This window comes from Physeter macrocephalus, unplaced genomic scaffold, assembly GCF_002837175.3.
Source record: "Physeter macrocephalus isolate SW-GA unplaced genomic scaffold, ASM283717v5 random_361, whole genome shotgun sequence".
Classification (NCBI taxonomy): domain Eukaryota; kingdom Metazoa; phylum Chordata; class Mammalia; order Artiodactyla; family Physeteridae; genus Physeter; species Physeter macrocephalus.
Window position 1 is genome coordinate 52,256 of NW_021145561.1, and position 21,967 is coordinate 74,222.

The 21,967-nt window shown below is 58.4% G+C and overlaps 1 protein-coding gene across 5 annotated transcripts; it reads left to right on the top strand.

Moving 5' to 3' along the window:
- Positions 1-9,863: 9,863 nt before the first annotated feature.
- Positions 9,864-21,079, top strand: LOC102988899 (zinc finger and BTB domain-containing protein 7A). Of its 5 annotated transcripts, none has more exons than XM_028484928.2 (2): positions 9,864-10,151; positions 19,785-21,079. In XM_028484928.2, exon 2 carries the CDS (start codon positions 19,800-19,802, stop codon positions 21,060-21,062), a length of 1,263 nt encoding a protein of 420 aa, XP_028340729.1. In that variant the 5' UTR covers positions 9,864-10,151; positions 19,785-19,799; the 3' UTR covers positions 21,063-21,079. The 5 variants fall into 5 exon arrangements, with proteins under 5 accessions (XP_028340729.1, XP_028340728.1, XP_028340730.1 ...); XM_028484927.2 differs by lacking the exon at positions 9,864-10,151 and adding an exon at positions 11,181-11,399 and having other exon boundaries at positions 19,785-21,078; XM_028484929.2 differs by lacking the exon at positions 9,864-10,151 and adding an exon at positions 11,513-11,723.
- The last annotated feature ends 888 nt before the right edge of the window (positions 21,080-21,967 follow it).

Below are 21,967 nucleotides of genomic sequence, written 5' to 3' on the forward strand. Positions count from 1 at the left end.
GGAGCGGCTGGGCCCGTGGGCCGTGGCCGCTGGGCCTGCGCGTCCGGAGCCTGTGCTCCGCAACGGGAGAGGCCACAGCAGAGGGAGGCCCGCATACCACAAAAAAAAATAAAAATAAAAATAAAAAAATAAAAATAAGTGTAGGGAGGGACTTCCCTGGCCGTCCAGTGGTTCAGACTTTGCCTTCCAATTCAGGGGGTGTGGGTTCGATCCCTGGTCGGGGAGCTAAGCTCCCACATGCCTCGGGGACCAAAAAACCAAAACATAAGACAGAAGCAATATTGTAACAAATTCAATAAAGACTTTAAAAAATAAATAAAAATAAGTGTTAAGGAGGGACTTCCCTGGCAGTCCAGTGGTTGGGACTGAGCGCTTCCGTAGCAGGTTCGATCCCTGGTTGGGGAACTAAGATCCTGAGTGCTGTGCGGCCAAAAAAGAAAGGACCCTGTCCACCTTCCCCAACTATTGTCTCCATCTATGCTGACCAGGCTGCCCACAACAGCGTCCCAACTGGTCTTGCCCCACTCAGGGCTCTTACACAGTTATCGGAAAGATTAACAAAACATAAAGCAGGGCACATGTCTGCTCAAACCCAGGCTGATGTCTTTCTTTTTTTTTTTTTAATTTAATTTTATTTATTTTTTTATACAGCAGTTTCTTATTAATTATCCATTTTATACATATTAGTGTATATATGTCAATCCCAATCTCTCTACATCTGTGTCTCCATTTCTGCCCTGCAAACTGGTTCACCTGTACCATTTTTCTAGGTTCCACATATATGCATTAATATACAGTATTTTTTTTCTCTTTCTGACTTCACTCTGTGTGACAGTCTCTAGATCCATCCATGTCGCTACAAATGACCCATTTTCGTTCCTTTTTATGGCTGAGTAATATTCCATTGTATATATGTGCCACATCTTCTTTATCCATTCGTCTGTTGATGCACATTTAGGTTGCTTCCATGACCTGGCTATTGTAAATAGAGCTGCATTGAACATTGGGGTGCATGTATCTTTTTGAATTATGGTTTTCTTTGGGTATATGCCCAGGAGTGGGATTGCTGGGTCATATGGTAATTCTATTCTTACTGGTGTCTTTCCATCAATACTTTTGGGGGGGGGTACCTTTCAATTTTTTAATTTTAATTTTTTGGAAAGGAAAAACATTTAATTTTACTCACAAATGACCATGCTTCATACTAATGGGATGTGCGAAACCATTAGGCACCGCAGGAGTTCCCAGACTTTGGAATGAGATGGCACCTGGCCACCCTCACATCCTGTTCCAGGCCAACTTTCCTTTTGAACTTAAAACAAAACTTTTTGGCAACATATATATGACATAAAATTTACCAATTTAACCATTTTTAAATGTACAATTCAGTGACATTTAAGTATACTCACATTGTTGTGCAAAAACTACCACTATCCATCTCCAGAACTTTCCCAACTCCCCAAACTGAAACTCTGTCCCCATGAAACACTGACTCCCCAGCCCCTCCCCCAGCCCCTGGCCCCCACCATCGACTTCTTGTCTCCGTGGTTGTGACTCCTCTAGGGACCTCCTGTGAGTGGGATCAGACAGTATTTGTCTTTTGTGTCTGGCTAATTTCACTGAGGATCATGTCCTCAAGTTTCATCCATGTAGTAGTAGGTGTCAGAATCTCCTTCCTTTTTAAGACTGAGTAATATTCCATTGTGTGGATGGACTACATTTTGCTTTTGCATTCGTCGGTCAATGTACATTTGGGTTGTTTCCATATTTTAACTATTGTGAATATGGCTGTTATTAAACACGGGTGTTTCTTTGCTTTTTAAAAATTGAGATGTTATTCACTACCAGAATATTCACTCTTCAATGTGGACAATTCAGTGGTTTTCACAGAATTGTGCAACCATCACTACTATCTAATTTTTGAACATTTCCACCACCCCCAAAAACTACCCCAACCCCCTTAGCAGTCACTCCCCTCCCCCTCCCCCAGGCCCTGGCAACCACAAACCCACTCTCTGTTTCTGTGGATTTGCCTGTTCTGGACATTTCACACAAATGGAATTATACACTATGTGTCCTTCTGTGTCTGGCTTCTCTCACTGAGCAACACGGTCTCAAGACGCATCCATGTTGTAGCGAGTGTCAGTGCTTCACTCCTTTTTATGACTGAATCCATAACACTTTAAATAAAGTCCAAAGCACTTGCCTGGCCTGCAGATGCCCGTTTACTGCCCTCTGAATCTGCTGCTCCAGCCATACTGGCCTCCTGGCTGATCCTCCATCATGAGGGGCAGTCCCACCCTGTACCCTTTATCCTCAGGCCTGGGAACCTGCCCCCATATCCTCATTCAGATCTCTGCTCAGTATCACTTCCTTTGAAGAATTCTCCCTGATGATCATTTCAATAACAGAACTAGCCCCTAGAAAAACCTAGCCATGGTCTGATTCTATGGGGTCTCTCACCTTTTGCCATCTTTGGGCTATTCTACAACTGTGTATGTGTAGAAAACTGTTACTTATGGCAATGATCCTTTTTTTGTTTTTTAATTTATTTTAATTTATTTTATTTTTTATTAAAAAAATTTTTTTTAAACATCTTTATTGGAGTATAACTGTTTTACAATGGTGTGTTAGTTTCTGCTTTATTGTTTAGTTATTTAGGCCACACGGCGCTGCTTGCGGGATCTTAGCTCCCCGACCAGGTATTGAACCTGGGACCATGGCAGTGAAAGCGCTGAGTTCTAACCAGTGGACCTCCAGGGAACTCGCTGGCAATGATTCTTGTCCAGACAAATACAAATGAATCATACACAGTCCTGTTTTCTTCTGTCTGTAATTCATTCCAGCATTGCTCACCTGTCTCTATAGGAATGTTCTTCGGATTTTCCTTTGAATCCGTTGTAACATCGTGCTGGTTCCCTCATTAATTAATGAACGAAATAAAATCTTTTGACATGTGTCCATTTAAAAAAAAATAGCCCCCAGGCCCCCATCACTGTCTATTCAGTTACTCACCGCTAGTTGTCTGAAATGATTTTATCTGTCTCTTCGCTTATTGTCAGTATTTGCCACTAAAATGTAAGCTGGAGATCAGGGACTTGGTCCATGGCAGGCCCTAAGGGCTGGCTAAGTGGGCTTCCAGGCAGACCAAACTCTGAGCAGAATGTTCTAAAATCGTCATGGGGTCAACATCAAGCTCAGTGACCCCCTGGGTTTTATTTTATTTATTAATTTTTTCAAGATGGTTGCAGTGACTCTATTTCATAAACTACATTATGCAAATTACAGGCAGGTGGTTTTTTTTGTTTTTTTTTGTTTTTGCGGTACGCGGGCCTCCCACTGCCGTGGCCTCTACCGTTGCGGAGCACAGGCTCCGGACGCGCAGGCTCAGCGGCCATGGCTCACGGGCCCAGCCTCTCCGCGGCATGTGGGATCTTCCCGGACCGGGGCACGAACCCGTGTCCCCTGCATCGGCAGGGGGACTCTCAACCACTGCGCCACCAGGGAAGCCCTATAGGCAGACTTAAAAACAAATTTTTATTGGAGTATAGCTCTTTACAGTATTGTATTAGTTTCTGCTGTATGGCAAAGTGAATCGGGGATATATGTATACGTATATCCCCTCTTTTTTGGATTTCCTTCCCATTTAGTTCACCACAGAGCTCTGAGTAGAGTTCCCGTGCTATACAGTAGGTTCTCATTAGTTATCTATTTTATACATAGTATCAATAGTGTATATATGTCAATCCCAATCTCCCAATTCCTCCCACCTCCCCACCCCGGGTTTTAGAACCTGCCTATGTCCCTGCCTTTTTCAAAAGTGGAACACTTACCCTGCAGCTCCGTTTCCCAGAAGTTCCTCCAGGAATACCAGCTAGGATTCCCAAGGCCCATGTGCAAACTGTGTTTTTGTTTGTTTTGTTTTGTTTCGACTGCGCCACGCGGCTTGTGGTATCTTAGTTCCCTGACCAGGGATCGAACCTGGGTCCACGGCAGAAACTGTTTTAACACCTCGAGCTGTGAGGCCCCTGGGTCCAGCTACAGCCCCTAATTCACCCACAGCAGTCAGGGAAGGCCCCTCATCCACTACCTCTTGGGTCGTGGTTGAGACAACAGTCAATACCTGTTGAAAAACCTAAAGACATAACCTAAATGGGAAAAGAATTTAAAAAAGAATAGATACATGTATATGTATAATGGAATCACTTTGCTGTACACCTGAAACTAGTCCAACATTGTTCATCAACTGTGCTCCAATATAAAATTTAAAAACAAAACAAAACAAACAAAACCTAAAGACATCTGATCCAAGTTCCCAAAGGCACCTTGCCTTGTTTGGTGGCTGTAAGCCTGTGAAAGAGGTATGGCGCTCGCTGCTATTGGTAAGCTGAGGCCCAGAGTGGGAGGCTCACCTGGGCAGCAGAATCAGAACAAGAAGATTGGTCTCAAGAAATGCCAGCTTCATGCATGGGAGCCTTAGGGGTTCAGACAGCCACCCCCCTAGGCTGTGGAGGAGCTGGGGTCTGGGATGGAGAGATGGCAGGCTCCCTCTTGCCCAGAGCTCACTTGGCCCTGAGATTCTCCTCCACGTCTTCCCCCAGGAGGGAGCGAGCTCTCAGGAACTCAACCTGTCTCATCCAAGAAGTTCCCTAGATGACAGCTAACATCCCCACTTGAAAACCTTTATGACTCAGGAAACCTGAACTCCAGTCCCCCTTCCAAGCTCAGCACCCGTATGACCTTCTGTAGTAACTGAGATACCCTCTTTTAAAATATCTCAGGTATTTGGAAGCTTAAATGAGATAACAAAGATGTAAGAATTTTGTCAGCTGCAAAATGTTCCGCAACCAAAAAGTAAAGCTATTGTAAACCAACTATACTTCAATAAAAAAGTAACTCTAGGGACTTCCCTGGTGGCGCAGTAGTTAAGAATCCACCTGCCAATGCAGGGGACATGGGTTCGAGCCCTGGTCTGGGAAGATCCCGCATGCCGCGGAGCAACTAAGCCCGTGCGCCGCAACTACTGAGCCTATGCTCTAGAGCCCGCGAGCCACAACTACTGAGCCTGCGTGCCACAACTACTGAAGCCTGTGTGCCTAGAGCTCGTGCTCTGCAAAAGAGAAGCCACTGCAATGAGAAGCCTGCACACTGCAACAAAGAGTAGCCCCTGCTCGCCCTAACTAGAGAAAGCCCGCGTGCAGCAACAAAGACCCAATGCAGCCAAAACCAAATAAATAAATAAATTTTTTTAAAAAAAGTAACTATATATAATTTCTATTGAGATATAATTCACATGCTATACAATTCACCCTTTAAAGTGTGTAATTCAGTGGTTTTTAGCCTAGTAATAGAGTTGTGCCACCGTGGCCACTATCTAATCCCAGAACATTCTCATCACCCTAAAAAGAAACTTCACATCTGTTGGTGCACTCCCCCCACACCATTCTCTCCAACACCTCCCAGCTCCAGGCATCCACTAACCCACTTTCTGTCTCTGGATTTGCCTGTTCTGGACATTCCATGTAAATGGAATCACACACTATGTGGCCTTTTGTGTCTGGTTTCTCTCACTGAGCATCATGTTTTCAAGGTTCATTCACATTGTAGCATGTATGTGCTTCACTCCTTTTTAAGGCTGAATAATATTCTATTGTATGGATAGACCACATTTTATTTATCCATTAATCAGTCCATGGACACTTGGACTGTTTCTACTTTTGGCTCTTAGGAATAATGCTGTTATGGATATTTGTGTTGTCATTTCGCTTGGGTAGAGACACCTAGGAGTGGAATTGATGGATCATATGGTTACTCTCTGTTTCACCATTTGAGAAAGTGCCAAAATGTTTTCCACAGAAGCTATAACATTTTGCATTCCCATCAGCCACATATGAGGATTCCAGTTTCTCCCCATCCTCATCAACACTTGTTACAGTCTGTCTTTTTGATTCTAGCCACCCTAGCAGGGGTGAAGTGGTGTCTCCTCATGGTTTTGATTTGCATTTCCCTGATGACTAATGATGTTGGGTAACTTTTCATGAGCTTGATTGGTTATTTATATATCTTTTTTGAGAAATGCCTATTCAAATCCTTCTCCCCTTAAAAAAATTGGTAGTGTTTTTATTGTTGAGTTAAAGATTTCTTTATATATCCTGGGTAGTAGACCCTTATCAGATCTATGATTGGCAAATATTTTCTCCCATTCTGTAGGTTTTTCTTTCACTTTCTTGATGGTGTTCTTTGAAGCACACAGGTTAAGTAATGTGTTACTTTAGAAGTATTTTTAATTTTATTATAAGTAATAGATGCATAATACAAAATTCATAAGATCAACGAGAGTGAACAGAAGCTTTCTCACTCTGCTCCCAGAAGAAACACCTGTTTATGGTGACAAGAATTATCGGTTCAAAATATTATACAGCTTTGCAGCCTAGCCCATATAACTCGAATTTAAGTCATCCCGCTGGAATGCTGTGTGACTTTAGCAAATTTCTTACCCCCTCTGGGTCTCGGTGTCTTTATCTTGAACATCAGGGATGATAACTCCTGCTCCACATATAGACTAAAATAACACACAAAGGTGGAACTCAGAAAATGAGGGCTGGTGTTACTACTCACCCTAGAACAAATCTGTTCTGAGGCAAGTTTCAAGTATTTACCAATTTTTGTATTGTTTTATGGCTATGATGGAGTTGGTTCTGATACATTCCAAGAACCCTTTAGCCAAGCACATTGGCGGGGGTGGGGTCTGCCAATGAGGTAAAAAAAAATGCCTTGAGTGTGTGCGCGAATTTTTCACCTTTGGAGATGTGGGTTTCAACTCTACCCTGGCCAGGAACAGGGTGGGGGGAAGGGTATGGCTCAAATAATAATAATAATGACAGCAATAACAGCATGGTCACATCTATCCTGTGTTGAGGACTTCCCAACAGCAGGCACTGTGCTGTTTAAGTATGTTACATGTGCCATGTTGTTTCTCCTTTGTCACAAACCTAGGAAGTCTCTACCATCATTCTTTTCAAATTTTTTAATTAAAAAATTTTTAAAAATTTTTATTTTTTGGCCACGCTGCGGCATGTGGGGATCTTAGTTGCAGGACCGGGGATGGAACCCATGCCCCCTGCAGTGGAAGAGCAGCGTCTTAACCACTGGACCGTCAGGGAAGTCCCTCTACCATTATTCTTTACAGAGGACTCTGAGGGTCAGAGAGGTTAAGTAAGCTGCCCAAGGTCACACAGCAACTCAATCTTTTATACTTTATTAGGTTTTCAAATAGTATCTACTTGGGTATCTTTTTGGGGGGAGGGGAGGGGGTGGGACTGAGGAGTGGGGGTCAGGACAAAGCTTTGCTCCCTTCCCTCCCTTTTTACTGCAGGGACAGGAGTGGGCACAGGGTAGGGGTACGCCATCCCAGCATTTATTTTCTGAAGGACCTGCCCGCAGCCCTTCCGGCAGGGTCCAGAGCCAGGTGAAGCTGGGTTCAACATCCTTGGCCACTGTCCCTCTCTGGGTCTCAATTTCCTCAAATGTAAGATGGAAATCATATGATCCCTGTTTTTTCCCAGGGCCTGATAAGGATTAGATTCAACGCCAATCCTACATAAGAGTTCCCTGCCCCTTCTGAGTCAGGTTATTAACTGCAGAGAAGGGTGCCAGATATCTGAGGCTGGGTGGTACAGAGGGGACCCTGAGTCACCCCTGCTCTGGCTGAGTGGGTGGAGCTTGGGCGGGATGGCAAATGAGACCATTGAGAACTAAGGCTTGAGCTTCAGGTATCTGCAGAGACCAAGCACTGCCCTGGGACCTGCACGTTGGAAGGAAGAGGGCTTATATCCCAGGCAGGGTCGTTAGAACAAAGTCCCTGGGCTCCGCCCTCACGCTGGACGCATGCGGCCCCTCCCTCAGTCCCTTTCCACCTACCCCGGGGCTGGTTTCAGGCTGCAAGTCCTGGGGCTGTCGCTTCCCTTCTGGGGGCCTCCCGGGTTTCCCCTTGAAGCCCAATTATTATTACAAAAGCCAATTCAACCCATTTGGGCGTTGAAAGGCACTTTTAATACGTGTGTGAAGAGGCAGTAAAGTGCAGGAGGTTGGGGTGGTGGGGGGGAGGAAAGCTTTGAAGTCGGAGAAGGACAGACGGGGTGCATTTCACCCACGGCAGTGGAAGTTTCCTGCCTGTAAGGTAATGGTGGTAAAAATGATAATAACAATAAATAATGATCATGATAATGGCATTAGATGTTAGAATGAAGGTAAACAGGACCCCGGACAGAGCCAGCCAGCAGAGAAGCGTTCAGTAAACGACAGCTACGAAGCAGGTGCCAGCCCTCTCCGACCAAGGGAATGAGGAAGGGGAAACTGAGGCTCAGAGCTCCCCAGGCGACTGATCGCACCAGCCAGCCCTCTCTGGGCGCCTACTGTGTGCAGCGGGCAGCCGGCCGGGCCGGGTCAGGCTGTTCTCACCCCTCGTCCCCTCCTCCCCCTCCCCCGTCCCCCGCCGGACCTCTCCCACGACCGGGGAGGAAGTGGGAGAAATGGACAGGGAAAAAAAGTTGGGCTGAGCCAACGCCTCCCCACTCCCCACCTCCGCCCCTCCCGAGCCACGCAGACCCTTGCGGGAGCGGACCGCAGAATCCAGGCGTCCGGGGCCGGGACCCCGTCCCGCCCAGTGGCCCGCAGATGGGTGGGGGAACTTGGAAAGCCGGGAAAACAACAGCCCAGCCCGCCCCTCGCCAACCCCTTCCCCCGCTACGCCCCTGGCGCAGCGGGCGGAGGCGACTCCTTTATATAATCTCGGGCGGGCAGGTTGGCTGTTTCATTGAGGGACCCGGGAGCCCAGCGGACCCAAGCAGTCAGCTGAAAGCCTGCCCCCGGGTCCCTTCCGCGGCTGGGCAAACTGAGGCCCGGGGAGGGCCAGCGCCAGGCCCGCGGCCCCCACCCCCTCGCGCCACCCCCACCCCCAGCAGCCCGGGCAGCCGCGACCCACGCCCGCGTCTCTCCTCGCAGTGCGCACAGCCCTCCCCGCCCCCGCTGCCATCCTGCCACGCCCCAGGCGTCGGGGGCAAAGCCCGCGCCCCCCCGCACCCGCCTCTGCGCAGAGGCTGGGGGCCTGTTTATCTGGAGGCCCCCACCCACTCCACCCCGGGGGGCCCGCTCCCCCCGCGCCCCGGGGAGCTCTGGGGCCAGATAAGCTGGCAGGCTGGCACGGCGCCGCGCAGCGGGGCGGAGAGGTCAGAGGAGGGGGGGGCGCGTCGGGGGCGGGCTGGACCCCCCCAACAACTTGACAAAACCTAATAACAGCCCGGTCTCCCCGGCGCAGCGGGCGAAGCCCCACGGGAGGGCAGAGACGTGGCAAGAGGGGACCTGCCGAGCCTGTTCTGGCCTCTGAGGCCGGGGTGGGGGGGGCGGGCTGGGCGTGGGGGGGCCGGCGGCTGCGGCACCTTTAAGACAAGGGAGGACCCCTCTTGCCCTCGGAGAAACCAGGAAGGGAGTCGCGAGCATCATACGGGGCTTTGGCTGTACTGTACAGTTACTGTAGGGGCAGTGACGCCGCCGCCGGAGCGAGGGAGCGACGAGGGGAGAGCCAGCGAGGGGAGACCCGGGGGGCCCGCTCCCCCCGCGCCCCGGGGAGCTCTGGGGCCAGATAAGCTGGCAGGCTGGCACGGCGCCGCGCAGCGGGGCGGAGAGGTCAGAGGAGGGGGGGGCGCGTCGGGGGCGGGCTGGACCCCCCCAACAACTTGACAAAACCTAATAACAGCCCGGTCTCCCCGGCGCAGCGGGCGAAGCCCCACGGGAGGGCAGAGACGTGGCAAGAGGGGACCTGCCGAGCCTGTTCTGGCCTCTGAGGCCGGGGTGGGGGGGGCGGGCTGGGCGTGGGGGGGCCGGCGGCTGCGGCACCTTTAAGACAAGGGAGGACCCCTCTTGCCCTCGGAGAAACCAGGAAGGGAGTCGCGAGCATCATACGGGGCTTTGGCTGTACTGTACAGTTACTGTAGGGGCAGTGACGCCGCCGCCGGAGCGAGGGAGCGACGAGGGGAGAGCCAGCGAGGGGAGAGCGAGACGCGGACCCCAGAGGCGAGCGGCCGAGGAGCCCAGTCCCAACTCCGGGCCCCGGCCCCGCGCGCCCCGGCCCGGCCCCGGCCCGGCCCCGCGAGGTAAGTCAGCGCCCGGCGTAGCCCCTAGCGCGGGGTGCAGGGCGGGGACGGGCCGGGGGCGCTGCGCCCATCCCTGCCCTCTCGGGAAGGGGCGATCCCGGGAGCCGGGGACGTCCCGCAAGTTTCAGAGGAGGGGGTGGTTGGCAGCTGCCCGGAGGCGGGAGGCGCCCTGGATCCCGAGGGCGGGGAGGGGGCGCCGCCCGGGAGTGGGTATTGGGGGCGAAGTGCATGGGCTTGTGCGCCAGCCCCCCCCTCCGTGCATGGTTTTTCGGGGCTCCCAGGCGCGCGGGGAGAGGGGGAGGGGAAGCGGGGCTGCATTGAGGGTGGGGGGAGCCGGCGTGGGGAGATAGGGGGGCGCGTCGCGTGCTAAGTTTGCAGCTGGGTACTGGGGGCGCTCTCGCCCCCCGGGGGCCTATTCGGTGCTGCGTGCATACGTTGGAGTTGGCCAGGATTGAGCTCCATGGGGGATGGGGGGGAGGGGGCTGAAAAAACAGGGAGGGGGGCTTTGCAAAGGAGGGGGAAGGGGTGGGGTGTCCGGGTAGGCGGGCGCGGCCGCTCGAGCCTCTGGGTATCGTAGTTCCTCCGCGCTTGCGGCTGGCAGGTGGCCGGCGCATAGGACTACAAGTCCCAGAGTGCCCTGCGCCGGCGGTCCGCCGCGGCCCGCGGGTAGGGGCGGTGCGGAGGAGGGGCGGTGAGCGGCGGGCTGGCGAGCCAATAGGCGCGGGCCGATCGCGCGGCGCGGCTCGAGGGCGGGCCCTGCCGGCCAGAGGGCGGGGCCTGGAGCCGGGCTCCCCTTGCCGGGGGCCGGTGGCGGTCCCCGGCTTCCGGCTGCGCGGCCCGCGGGCCGGCCCCCTCCCCGCCCCGGGGCCCCTCCCCGCCTGGTTGTGTAACCGTCCCCAGCCCCCCTCCCCTCAGCCCCCCGCCCCGGGGGGGGGGCGGTCACCCACCCGGCGTTCCCCGGGGAGGGCGGCGGCCCGGGCGCCCGCGCGGCGCAGGCGAGCCCGGGGATGCGCGGCCTAGTGCAGGCTGGGCCCGGGCGTGGGGGAGGCGGGCGGGCGGACCCAGATCCGGGGTAATTTGCATCGCCCTCCCCCCAGCCCGGGTGGGGATTGGCCGCCGGCGGCGGGGGGTGGCGCGGGGCCAGGCTCACTGCCGCCTCCCGGCCCCTCGGAGGGAGCCAGCCCAGCCGCAGCCGCCGCCACCGCCGCCGCCGGGGCCGGGCCCCCTCGCCGCTGCCCCGGGAAGGAGGTAGGAGCCCCCCACGCGGGCGGCGCTGTGGGGGCCCGCGGGCCGGGGCTAGGGCCGCGCACTGCGGCCGGGGCGGGGGAGGGGGCCGCTTCCTGCCCCCGCCCGGGCCTGACTCAGCCCTGGGCGGGGGGACCGGCCTGGCCCCTCGCCCTGCCCGCGCGGCCGTCCGGCCCCGGCCCCGGCCCCGGGGGAGGGAGCAGAGAGCACCCTTCTCCCCCGCCCGCGCCCCCAAAGCGCGTGACCCCGTCTCCTCTGGCCCGGACACCCCTCCTTCCCCTTGACGCCACCACCACGTGCGAACCCTGAGCCCGGGCAGAGGAGGGGGTGAGCTGGTGGGATCCGGCCCCCTCCCTTGCTCTGCCTCCCTCCCCGGCCTAGGAACCGGCCCCCTCCCCCAGCCCCGGGCCTGGGAACCAGGCAGGGGCCTGAGCTGGGGCCGGTGCACCCCCCGGGGCCCAGGCCTTTGCGGGTCCTGGGAGGCACTGTCCTCGCTGGCTGGCCGGCGGCGAGGGAGTCCGGTGGACCGCGGCAAGAGACTGCTGTCCAGCCAGGCCCGGGCACCCTGTGGGCACCCACTAAATGTTTGGGGAGTATAGCCAGCAGTTGGCGGAGGGGCAGGGGGAGGTAGGTGACTCTTCTCTCCCCCTAGCCAGGCGGCGGAAGTGACAGAGGTGTTGGTGCCCCTCCACCGGGTGTGCCCACCTGGCTCACCCATGGGTGGCGGGCTTGCTTGGCTTCCCGCACCCCCCCTCCCTGCCAGCTGCCTCCCGGACCAGGGCCGGAGCAGGCCCGGCCGGAGAGGGCGTCCAGGATTCCATGTCAGCCCCCCACCCCCACCCCAACAGGGCCAGGGCGTAACCCTGAGTGTGCCGCTCCCACACTGGGGGGCCCTCCCCAGGACCAGCCGATCACTTCCTACTGGCAGAGCTGGTCTTGGGAGAGGTCCGGGGAGTCCAGGCTAGGCCCTGCTGCTGCCCAGGTCCCCGAGGCTCCAGGTAGGGGGGCATTCTCCCCCGAGGGCCACCCCGGGTGGGGCCTGGCACTTATCGGTTGGGCTCGGGGCTCTGTTTACCGCCAGCCATCGCTGTGGAGACGGGAGCCTGGGGGAGAAGGGGGGGCAGGAGCCAGTGGCTGGAAGAGCGAAGCCCTGGGATCCGCATGCCTAATGAAGGAAAGAGGAGCCAACGGGGACACTGAAATTTTAATTCGTGGGTCACTTTGGTGGGGGTATTTATTATTCAGTTCTGATTGGCTGACTGGCTGCGTGGTGGCCAGTCAGCACCCTGGCCCGGGCGGGGAGCCACGCAACTCTCAGCAGAGGCCCTCGGCAGCGGGTGGCTGCGGGGAGCCCCTGCACCCTTTTCTCCGTGTGGGAGACTGAGGCCCGGCAGTGCTCAGCCTTCGTCCAGTGGGGAAGGTTCTCGAGGCAGTAGCTAGCCCTTGTGTTGGCGTTTTTCCTTCCCTTCTTTTCCTTGGAACCCTCTGACCCATAAGCTGATTGGGCTAGTGGAGGTCCCCGATGCCATGCGAGGAAACTGAGACCAGGAGGGGAGGCCAGACGCAAGCGTGGGGCCTCAGGGGCTTAGAGCAAGGCTCAGAGCGGTGCCCTATGGGGCAGGGAAGACTGAGGCCCTGGGGGAAGCAGAGAGCAGCCCAAGGTCACCGAGCCAGAGCTGGGTCTGACCCTTGTGGTCCTGCCTCCTAGTTTAGGATGCGTCCAAAGTCCTTTGTGTGTCACAGCCGAGGGGCGCCAGCCCACCTGTCTTCCAGAAGGCCTGGAGGTTGACAGCAGGCACCTGTCTGCCAAATGGAGCCTTTGCCCCAAGAGGACAGTGAGGCTCAGAGAGGGGCAGCAAGGTGTCCAAGGTCACACAGCAGGGGCCTCAGCCTCCTTGTGTCCCAGCCTTCCGAGGCAGGCCCTTCCCACCCGAACTGAGCTGCAGCCCCGCCCCTTGGCACCTTGGCCCCTGGAGACCGGCAGGGCTCTGTTTTTTTACAACCCATTATTTCCGAGGAGACCCAGGTCACCTCCCAGAGCCAAGAGTCAGGGCCAGCCCCTCTGAAGCAGAGCTGGCCCACTTGCTCTGTGACCTTGGACAAGCCCCATGGCCTTTTGGAGCCTGAGCATCCTTCTCTGTAAAATGAGGTGGTTGTGGGTTCCCCCCAGGTACTGCCTGCAGATCCACCTGTGTTCCTTTTCCTTCCCTCCCTCATGGAGGAAGCACCTGGGTCAGCTCAGGACACAGCAGGGATTCTGCTGGAGTGTGTGTGTGTGTGTGTGTGTGTGTGTGTGTGTGTGTGTGTCTGAGACACCCCCCCCCCACCTGTCATCTTGTGCTCCAGGCACCTGATAGACCATAAACCACCCTGCAACAGCCCTGGGCAGTGGAGACCAGAGGAACAGGCTTGGGTGGGGGCCACTGTGGTCCAATCTCAGCCCGGCCCTCCGCTCCACCTGAGGTCCACCTTGGGAGGTCACCTTCCTTCTGCCAACCTCAGTTTTGCCATCGATAAAATGGGGAGATTACCTTTAGGCCAAAAGTGAGGATTTACTCAGTGATTCCCCAGGAATGTTTGTTGAGTGACTGCTGTGTGGTGTCAGGGCCTGGGGGAGCCCCTCCTGCATCTCTGTTCTGATGCCCTGAGTTCACAGGTGTCAGCTGGACTCCAGCCCTGCCCCAGGCTCCCTGTGTGACCTCAGGCAAACCTCTCCCTTTTCTGGGCTATCACAAGGCAGCTCTGAGGGGGCGTGAGAATAAGCTGTCCTCCCCCAACCCAGGCCCCCAGGGTGGGGGGATTTAGTCCCCTGCTGGTACCTGGGGGCAGTGTGTGTGGTGGAGGAGGAGGGTGGAGCCCTGGGAGGACTAGTTAGTTTGGCCAGATGGAGCCAGACAGATGACCCGTGTTCAAATCCAGCTCTGCTGTGTGACCCTGGGCAAGTTGCCTCAGTTTCCTGGCCTGTGAAGTGCGGCAGTGGTTACAGACCCTGCCTCCCAGACCTATGAGGATTGATGCTGAGGTGATCCAGACCAGGCCCCCGTCAAGCCCCATTGAGGAACAGCCCCTTCCCTTGCAGCCTGAGTCCCGAGTCTTTGGAGCACCAAAGCGCGGAAGGCGCCCTGTGGAGAATCTGGCCAAAGGACCAGCCCCTCCATCTGTCCCCCCAGCAGGCTGTGGACGGCCACTCGGTGGAAGCGTCCCCACCCACGCCTTTCTGGTTTGACTGGAAAACAAGGCTCGGTCCCACCTCCCATCAGGATGTGTTTGATAGGAGGGGACTGGCTAGATTTGTAGGCACAGGACACTGGGGCCCCAGTGGGCCAAGCCGTCCACCTGCTCAGGCTGGCTGGGGGTGGTACAGGCACCTCCAGGTGACAGGCTGGCCTCAGGGGAGGGAGGGAGCAGTCTGGATGGAAGTCACCCAGGCCTCTCCTGGGCATCTTGGATAAGCAGGTGCAGCCTGAGTTGAGGGCAGTGTAGACACGGATGGGATTCGTGAAGCCTGGCTTTGGTTACCCCCGGTGACAGGAAGCTTATTCCTTCCACCTCCACTGAGAATGGCTCTGTCTTCGCAGGGCTTCCTCTTGGAAGCTGGTCTTGGTGTCGGGGCTATACTTCCTGGCCCACGACAGCACTCAGAGCTTGGGAACAGGGTGGGCCTCAGCCCCACCCATGAGTTGGGGCTCAGATGGGATCCCCATGACCTCCTAATCCCCACCCCCACCAGCCTCCACACACACACTTCCCACTGGGCCTGCAACCTTCCTGCCTCTGGCCCTTTAAGGCCCGGGCAGGAAGCCCCTCCCCATTTAGGGCAATAAATGGACACATAAAATGGCCGAGGGCCTGTCTTCTGGTGTCTGGCCTGGAGAGAGGCCTGCGAGGACAGGCGGGCAGGGGGCAGGCTGACAGCTGGCAGCCAGCAGTCACCCTGAGCTGTTGGTGCCCCCCACCTCCCGATCAGGACGCTGCATTCCTGTCCCATTAAGCCCCGGCCTCGGTACTGGGCCAGGCGGGGATTGGCACCAGGTCGGGGCGGGGTAACCCGTCAGGACCAACCTTGCAACACAGGCTGCCAGGCTGGGAGGGGGCAGGGGCGGCCGGGCACTGGCCTGGCAGCCGCACCTGGACGCCAGACTTGCTGTGTGACCTTGGGGCGGCCGCCCACCCTCTCTGGGCCTGGTTTCCCCCCCACACACGATGGCTCGGCCTCCTCCTGGGTCTCACCACACACTTCCTTAGTACATAGTAGTTGGGGAGGGGGCTGGATTCCTGGAGTGACGTTCAGAGGTGAAGTTCAAAGCCCCCAGTCCACAAGGGAGGGGGTAAACAGCCTCATTGGGCCTTTGGGGATTGTCCCTGGCACATAGTAGGTCCTAGGCCAAAGTTTGCTAAGAGGATGGGAGTGGAACCCTTTGCCACTGTCACAACCCCCAAGGAAAATGAGGCACAGAGAGGTGCTTTTCTTGGCCCAGGTTCACCCAGCTTGGAAATGGAGGAGCGAGGATATAGATGCGGGCTGCTGTGGCAGGTAGTAGGTGTTAGAGGTCCTTTATATAGTTTCCTTTCATTCTCTCCCTGAGTTGTAGGGAGGGAGGCCTTAACCCCCTGTTAAGCTGCCCACATCCCTGGACACTCCTCCAGGAAGGCGTCAGGTGGCAATTACCTACCTATCCACTGCTGGCCACCCCCTGAGGAGTGGGTGGGGGAGTAGGAGGCCCAGCCCCACCCCTCACCTTGCACTTGACCTTGGGGACTCTCCAGCCTCCTTCCCCTGCCCCTCTCCCAGGTGCCCACCGCCAGGCCTTTGCCCTGCTGTTTCCCATGCTTGGGACCCCTTTCCCACAATCCTAGGGTCCTTCCTGGGTGACACCTGCTGTTCCTGGGACCAAGTCAGGACACTCCTGACCTCTCCCTGCATCCCCAGTAGTTGAGAGATGTCAGCTCAGGCCGGCTCAAGTCAGAGCATCTGAGTCCCAGCCTGGCTGCCGGTCTGTTGTGTGACCTTGCCCTGGTCTTATCACCTCCCCGAGCCTCTCCTCATCTCTAAAGCCCAGGGTCCAGTTAGTTCTTGAAGGTTCCAGGCATAGAGGAGGTCCCCTGGGAGGGCAAAAAAGCAGGCCCGGGTCCTTGCTGCCTGCTGCAGCAAGTGACCCTAGGTTAGATTGGAGGTGGGACTGGCACGGTCCCCTGGTACTGGGTGTGCCTGCCAGCCAGGTGGGCGGGGCTGGGTGTGGGCTCTCCAGCGCATAGCTCTTTGGTCTTTGGTTCCTCCTGTCGTTTGCTGCGCCCCTACCGTGCACTGCCCAGGGGAGGCCGGGGGCGGGGGGTGGAGGGTGGCCTGGGAGCAGCCCAGAGGGAGGAGGGCGCCCCACCTCCAGCCCAGGAAGAGCCTGCCGAGGCCTGCCCCTCTGCCGGCCGCCGAGTCAGCATCGAACGGCCCCGGAAATCCCATGGGGGCGAGTGTCGGGGTGGAGCTGTGATGAAACACGGGGCCCTGGGTGGGTGTGGGCCTGGGCTCAGGGGACCCTGGCCGTTGAGGGGGTGAGGCTTCCTGGAGGAGAGAATTTTCGTTGGCTCATCATTACCGAGGAAACCGCCACGTGTCGGGGCACCTACTAGGTGTCAGGTGCCAGCAGGGCCTCTTAGAGCCAGGAAGGGAGCCACAGGGCTCTCCTGGTGAGACGGTGCTGTGGCACACAGTGGGTGCTCAGTAATAGGTGCTTTTTGCTGCCTGGACCCCACGTGACTTCCTTCTCCCACCTGGCAGGGTCTTCCTCTGCTTTCTTAGAGGGAGGGCCCTGAGAGGCCCCGGGTTGGGGGAGGGCAGTGGCCCCGGGTGTGGCAGGCAGGTGGCTTGTGTTCCTGGAGAGGGGGCTGGGTCAGTTTAGTTTCCTGGGCCAGGGAAGGGGCTGTGGCTGGCTGGGAGGTGTCGGTGGTGGGGGAGGGTTGGGGGACCCCCAGCCTCTCGCCTCTGTCAGCTCCTGCATCAGCCTTGCTGGGTGCCGTTGGCCTGGATTCTAGCTGTCTCTGGGCCTTGGTGTTCTCATCTGTAAATGGGGGTCATGCTGCTTCCCTGGGGCTTTCCTTGGCTGGTATTGCCCCAGGCCCTGCCCTTTGGGGGAGGGTCTCAGATGATTATCTGTGGGAAATAGAGGCCCCAGCTGGGAAAGGACAGGGGCGTGGAACCTCAGACCCAGCCCAGACCCAAGGGCTGCCCCACACAACAGGCTCTTAGCTTGTGGCCTGGCTCCTCCAGCTGGTGAAGACCCAGGCCCAGGGCTGGGTACATTGACCCAGGCCAGGTTCAAGGCTGGAGCTTGCTCCTTCCCAGCTGGGTGGCTTCAAGCTTGAAGTAAGGAGGTACCAGCGCCTGGCCGGGTGGGCTCGGTGCCGGTTGGAAGGCGGGGGCGGAGGGGCCGTGGCGAGGGGTGAGTCACCTGGACCAATTCAGGGCTCGACCTAGAGGCCCCAGGAGGACCCCTGAGGGGACACTGGCAAGCCGGGCCAGGGTGGCCATCTTGGCACGTTGGTGGCCCGGATCAGGGGAGGGGCGAGGAGGGGCCGAGGCCGGTCTGATCCGGAGTCCCATCTGCCCACTCGCTCCCTGGGGCCCGGGGCCAGACGGCAGATGGTGGCAGGGGGTGGGAGCCGCCACAGGGGGCTCTGCCGAGGCTTCCCGTGGCCGAGCCTCAGTGGGGGGGGGTCGCGCCCCCATCCCCATCCTCCTGCTCCCAGCAGCCACATCTGAGCCTGCCCCGCCACCCACTGCGGACTGGCGGAACAGAGGCGGGAGCTAAGCAGCTGGTGCGGTCGGCGGGAAAGAGGGCGGGCGGCGGAGAGAGGCGTCCCGGAAACTGTACTGGCCGCCTGCACGCCACACAAAGGCCTCTGTGTCGGCCCCGAGGCCTGGACCCCGTTCGCAGGGCGGCCCTGGGTCGGGACAGCCCTACCCTGGCTTTAGGGCTGACCAGACCAAGCCCAGCTCCCTTGCCCGGCCAGCCGCCGGTATCCCACTAGAGGCACAGTGGGAGGGATCTGTGTTAGAGCTGAGCTGGGTCACCCAGCTGGGGGTGCTGGGTTCTTTAGGAGGCTGAGGAAGGCCCGGTTCAGGCCCTCTCCCCAGAGACACGCAGAGGCTCTGGCCTGAAAGCAGGCTGGCTGGGCCCGGAGGAATGTGGGTTTTGTTGGGTGGCTTGGGGCAGCCGGGGGCTCCCCGGAGAGGGTGGAGGGGTGGGGACAGAGCCAGAGGGTTGCACAAGCGCCCAAGTGGGTGGATGAGTCACAGCCCAGGGGAAGGCGGAAAATAGGAGGCGGGGGAGAGGGGCGGGACAGAGTCCCCCCCATGGCCCTGCTTTTCCAAAGGCTTCTGCCCATTTGACAGATGGGGAGACTGAGGCCCGGAGAGTGGCAGGGCCTTGTCCCGGGCTGAACAGTGCAAACAGGGTGACCAAAAGGAGAGGGGCTGGCCAGGCAGGAGGTGGGCAGGAGGCCCCTGGCCCCCCACTCCTCCTTGACAGGGTCAGCTTGAGTGGGCAGGGAGGAGTGTCAGGCAGTGGCCTGGTTTCCCCCAGTTACTCGCTGCGAGGGCCGAGCCACGTCCTAGGGGTTCCACAGGGCAGGAAGGGGTCTGTCCTGCAGAGTCACCGCCCCACCCCACCAGGGCACGCCCACGGCCCTGATGACCCTGGCCAGGTCCCTGGTCTTGGCCTTACCCCTTCCTCCTGACTCAGAGCCCCCCAGGAGAACTGGGCCCGACCAGGAGGCAGGAGAGAAGGTTAGGGAGACCGAGGGTCTAGGCAGGGATGGATGGCCATGCTGGTTGGATATTGGCTCTTGGGTCAGTTGCCCTGGGTTTGAGGTGAGGTGCAGCCATGGGGCCCTGGGACTCCCTGAGCCTGAGCCTCGTTTTCTCACCTCTGCGGTGGAGACAGTGCTGCCTCTGGGACTGCTGGGCGCTCAGCCAGGGCAGCGCACGGTGGATGCCTTATGTCACTGCTGTGGTCTCCTAGAGAGAGCATGGGCAGAATCCCGGGCTCAGATTCATTAGGAAACAACTTGTGTCAGGCATTTATTGAGCACCTTCTGTGTGCTCCCACGCCACTTCAAATTGTCCTTTGGACGGGCACTCCCCTCTCTTGTAAAGCTGGGAGGGGGGCCGGTGTTCATCTCTGAAGCACCCAGTCGGGTTTCGCCAACGTCCTCTCACTTTGATGATGCAGAACCAACCACGGACCATCCTGGTGCAGAGCTGGGGAAACCAAGGCTGGGGGGGGAGGTGGGGTGGGGATGTGGGGGCACTACTTTCTGAGGGCCTCGCAGCCCGGCCAGTTGGCCCGGCCCTCCCTGTCCCTCACGACTGCCCCTTCCTCCCCGGCACTGCAGGTCTCGGCGCGGAAGATGGCCGGCGGCGTGGACGGCCCCATCGGGATCCCGTTCCCCGACCACAGCAGCGACATTCTGAGCGGACTCAACGAGCAGCGGACGCAGGGCCTGCTGTGCGACGTGGTGATCCTGGTGGAGGGCCGTGAGTTCCCCACGCACCGCTCGGTGCTGGCTGCCTGCAGCCAGTACTTCAAGAAGCTGTTCACGTCGGGCGCCGTGGTGGACCAGCAGAACGTGTACGAGATCGACTTCGTCAGCGCTGAGGCGCTCACAGCCCTCATGGATTTCGCCTACACGGCCACGCTCACCGTCAGCACAGCCAACGTGGGCGACATCCTCAGTGCCGCCCGCCTGCTCGAGATCCCCGCCGTGAGCCACGTCTGCGCCGACCTCCTCGACCGGCAGATCCTGGCGGCCGATGCGGGTGCCGATGCCGGCCAGCTGGACCTCGTAGATCAAATTGATCAGCGAAACCTCCTTCGCGCCAAGGAGTACCTCGAGTTCTTCCAGAGCAACCCCATGAACAGCCTGCCCGCCGCCGCCGCCGCCTCATTCCCATGGTCCGCCTTTGGCGCATCCGACGATGACCTGGACGCCACCAAGGAGGCCGTGGCCGCTGCCGTGGCCGCCGTGGCCGCCGGCGACTGCAATGGCTTGGACTTCTACGGGCCCGGCCCCCCAGCCGAGCGGCCCCCGGCCGGGGATGGGGATGAGGGAGATAGCAACCCAGGTCTGTGGCCGGAGCGGGATGACGACGCCCCCGCTGGGGGCCTCTTCCCGCCCCCCGTGGCCCAGCCGTCCACCGCCACGCAGAACGGCCACTACGGCCGGGGCGGGGAGGAGGAAGCAGCCTCGCTGTCAGAGGCGGCCCCGGAGCCGGGCGACTCTCCGGGCTTCCTGTCAGGCACGGCCGAGGGCGAGGACGGGGACGGGGCCGACGCGGACGGGCTGGCGGCCAGCACGCTGCTGCAGCAGATGATGTCGTCGGTGGGCCGGGCGGGAGCGGCGACAGCGGGGGACAGCGACGAGGAGTCACGGGCGGATGACAAGGGCGTCGTGGACTACTACCTGAAGTACTTCAGCGGCGCCCACGACGGCGACGTCTACCCGGCCTGGTCGCAGAAGGTGGAGAAGAAGATCCGGGCTAAGGCCTTCCAGAAGTGCCCCATCTGCGAGAAGGTCATCCAGGGCGCCGGCAAGCTGCCGCGGCACATCCGGACCCACACGGGCGAGAAGCCTTACGAGTGTAACATCTGCAAGGTCCGATTCACCAGGTGAGCTGGCGCCACCGCGGTGGGGGGCGTGGGGGCGTGGGGGGTGCTTCCTGGGGGCCCTTTGCCCCAAAAGCAGCCACACGGGGACCCCCCTGCCCCGCCCTACGCGAGCACGCTCACACCCTGCCTCCGCGTGCGAAAACAACACCGCGCCCTGCCCTGCAAGGGTGCCTTGTCCGTCGGGGCACCCCCGACCCCCGTGCGCCTGTTGAGAGAGCCTGGGTGGGCGGTGCCGCACAGGCCCTAAACAAGGTGACCACAAGAACATAAAGCGTGCCAGGCGGTGCCGACCTGCGTGAGGCTGGAAGGAAGGGCCCAAGGAGTTGCTTTCCTTCTTTTTCCCTGGGTGGTTCTTCTCATCCCGACTGGAGCATTTGGGCCTTGGGAGAGGGCGACAGCTTCACTGGGAGCAGGGAGTTCTGGTCGTTAGGTAACTTTGAAGTCTTCCGTGAGCCCGGGGGACTTGCTTCATTCAGCCAACGTTTATGGAGTGTCTGCTGGGTGCCAGGCCCTGTTCTAGAAGTGGAGGAACAAGCCAAAATCCCCGTGGGGGTGACGGAGCATGTGCGAGATAAAACCGCAGAACTGATAACACTAGTTGGTGGAAAGTGCCAGGGAGGAAAAGAGCAGAGAACAGGGTCGGGGTGCGGCTGTAGGTGCTGCCTTAAACAGGGAGGCTTCCCCGAGGACTGAGAGCTGAAGGAGGAGAAGGAGGGAGCTGTGGGGAGAGGGAAAGGGAGAGGCAGAGGGAAGAGCCAGTGCAAAGGCCCTGAGGCCAGTTCAGCTTAGGGAATCGCCACGGCCAGTGGAGGGAAAAGGGCACCGCAGCCGTTGGGCTTGGTCCCTGGACAGGAGGAGTTTGAGGCCAGGCTGGGGGGATTTTGCGATCTGGTCTTAAGAGTCCAGAGG

What these genes read in the sequence shown, in the direction of transcription:
- LOC102988899 (XM_028484925.2), top strand. Translation starts at nt 11,979, where the DNA reads ATGTTTGGGGAGTATAGCCAGCAGTTGGCGGAGGGGCAGGGGGAG. An exon ending in TGGCGGAGGGGCAGGGGGAG is followed by an intron (nt 12,024 to 19,784) that starts GTAGGTGACTCT and finishes CCGGCACTGCAG; the next exon opens with GTCTCGGCGCGGAAGATGGC.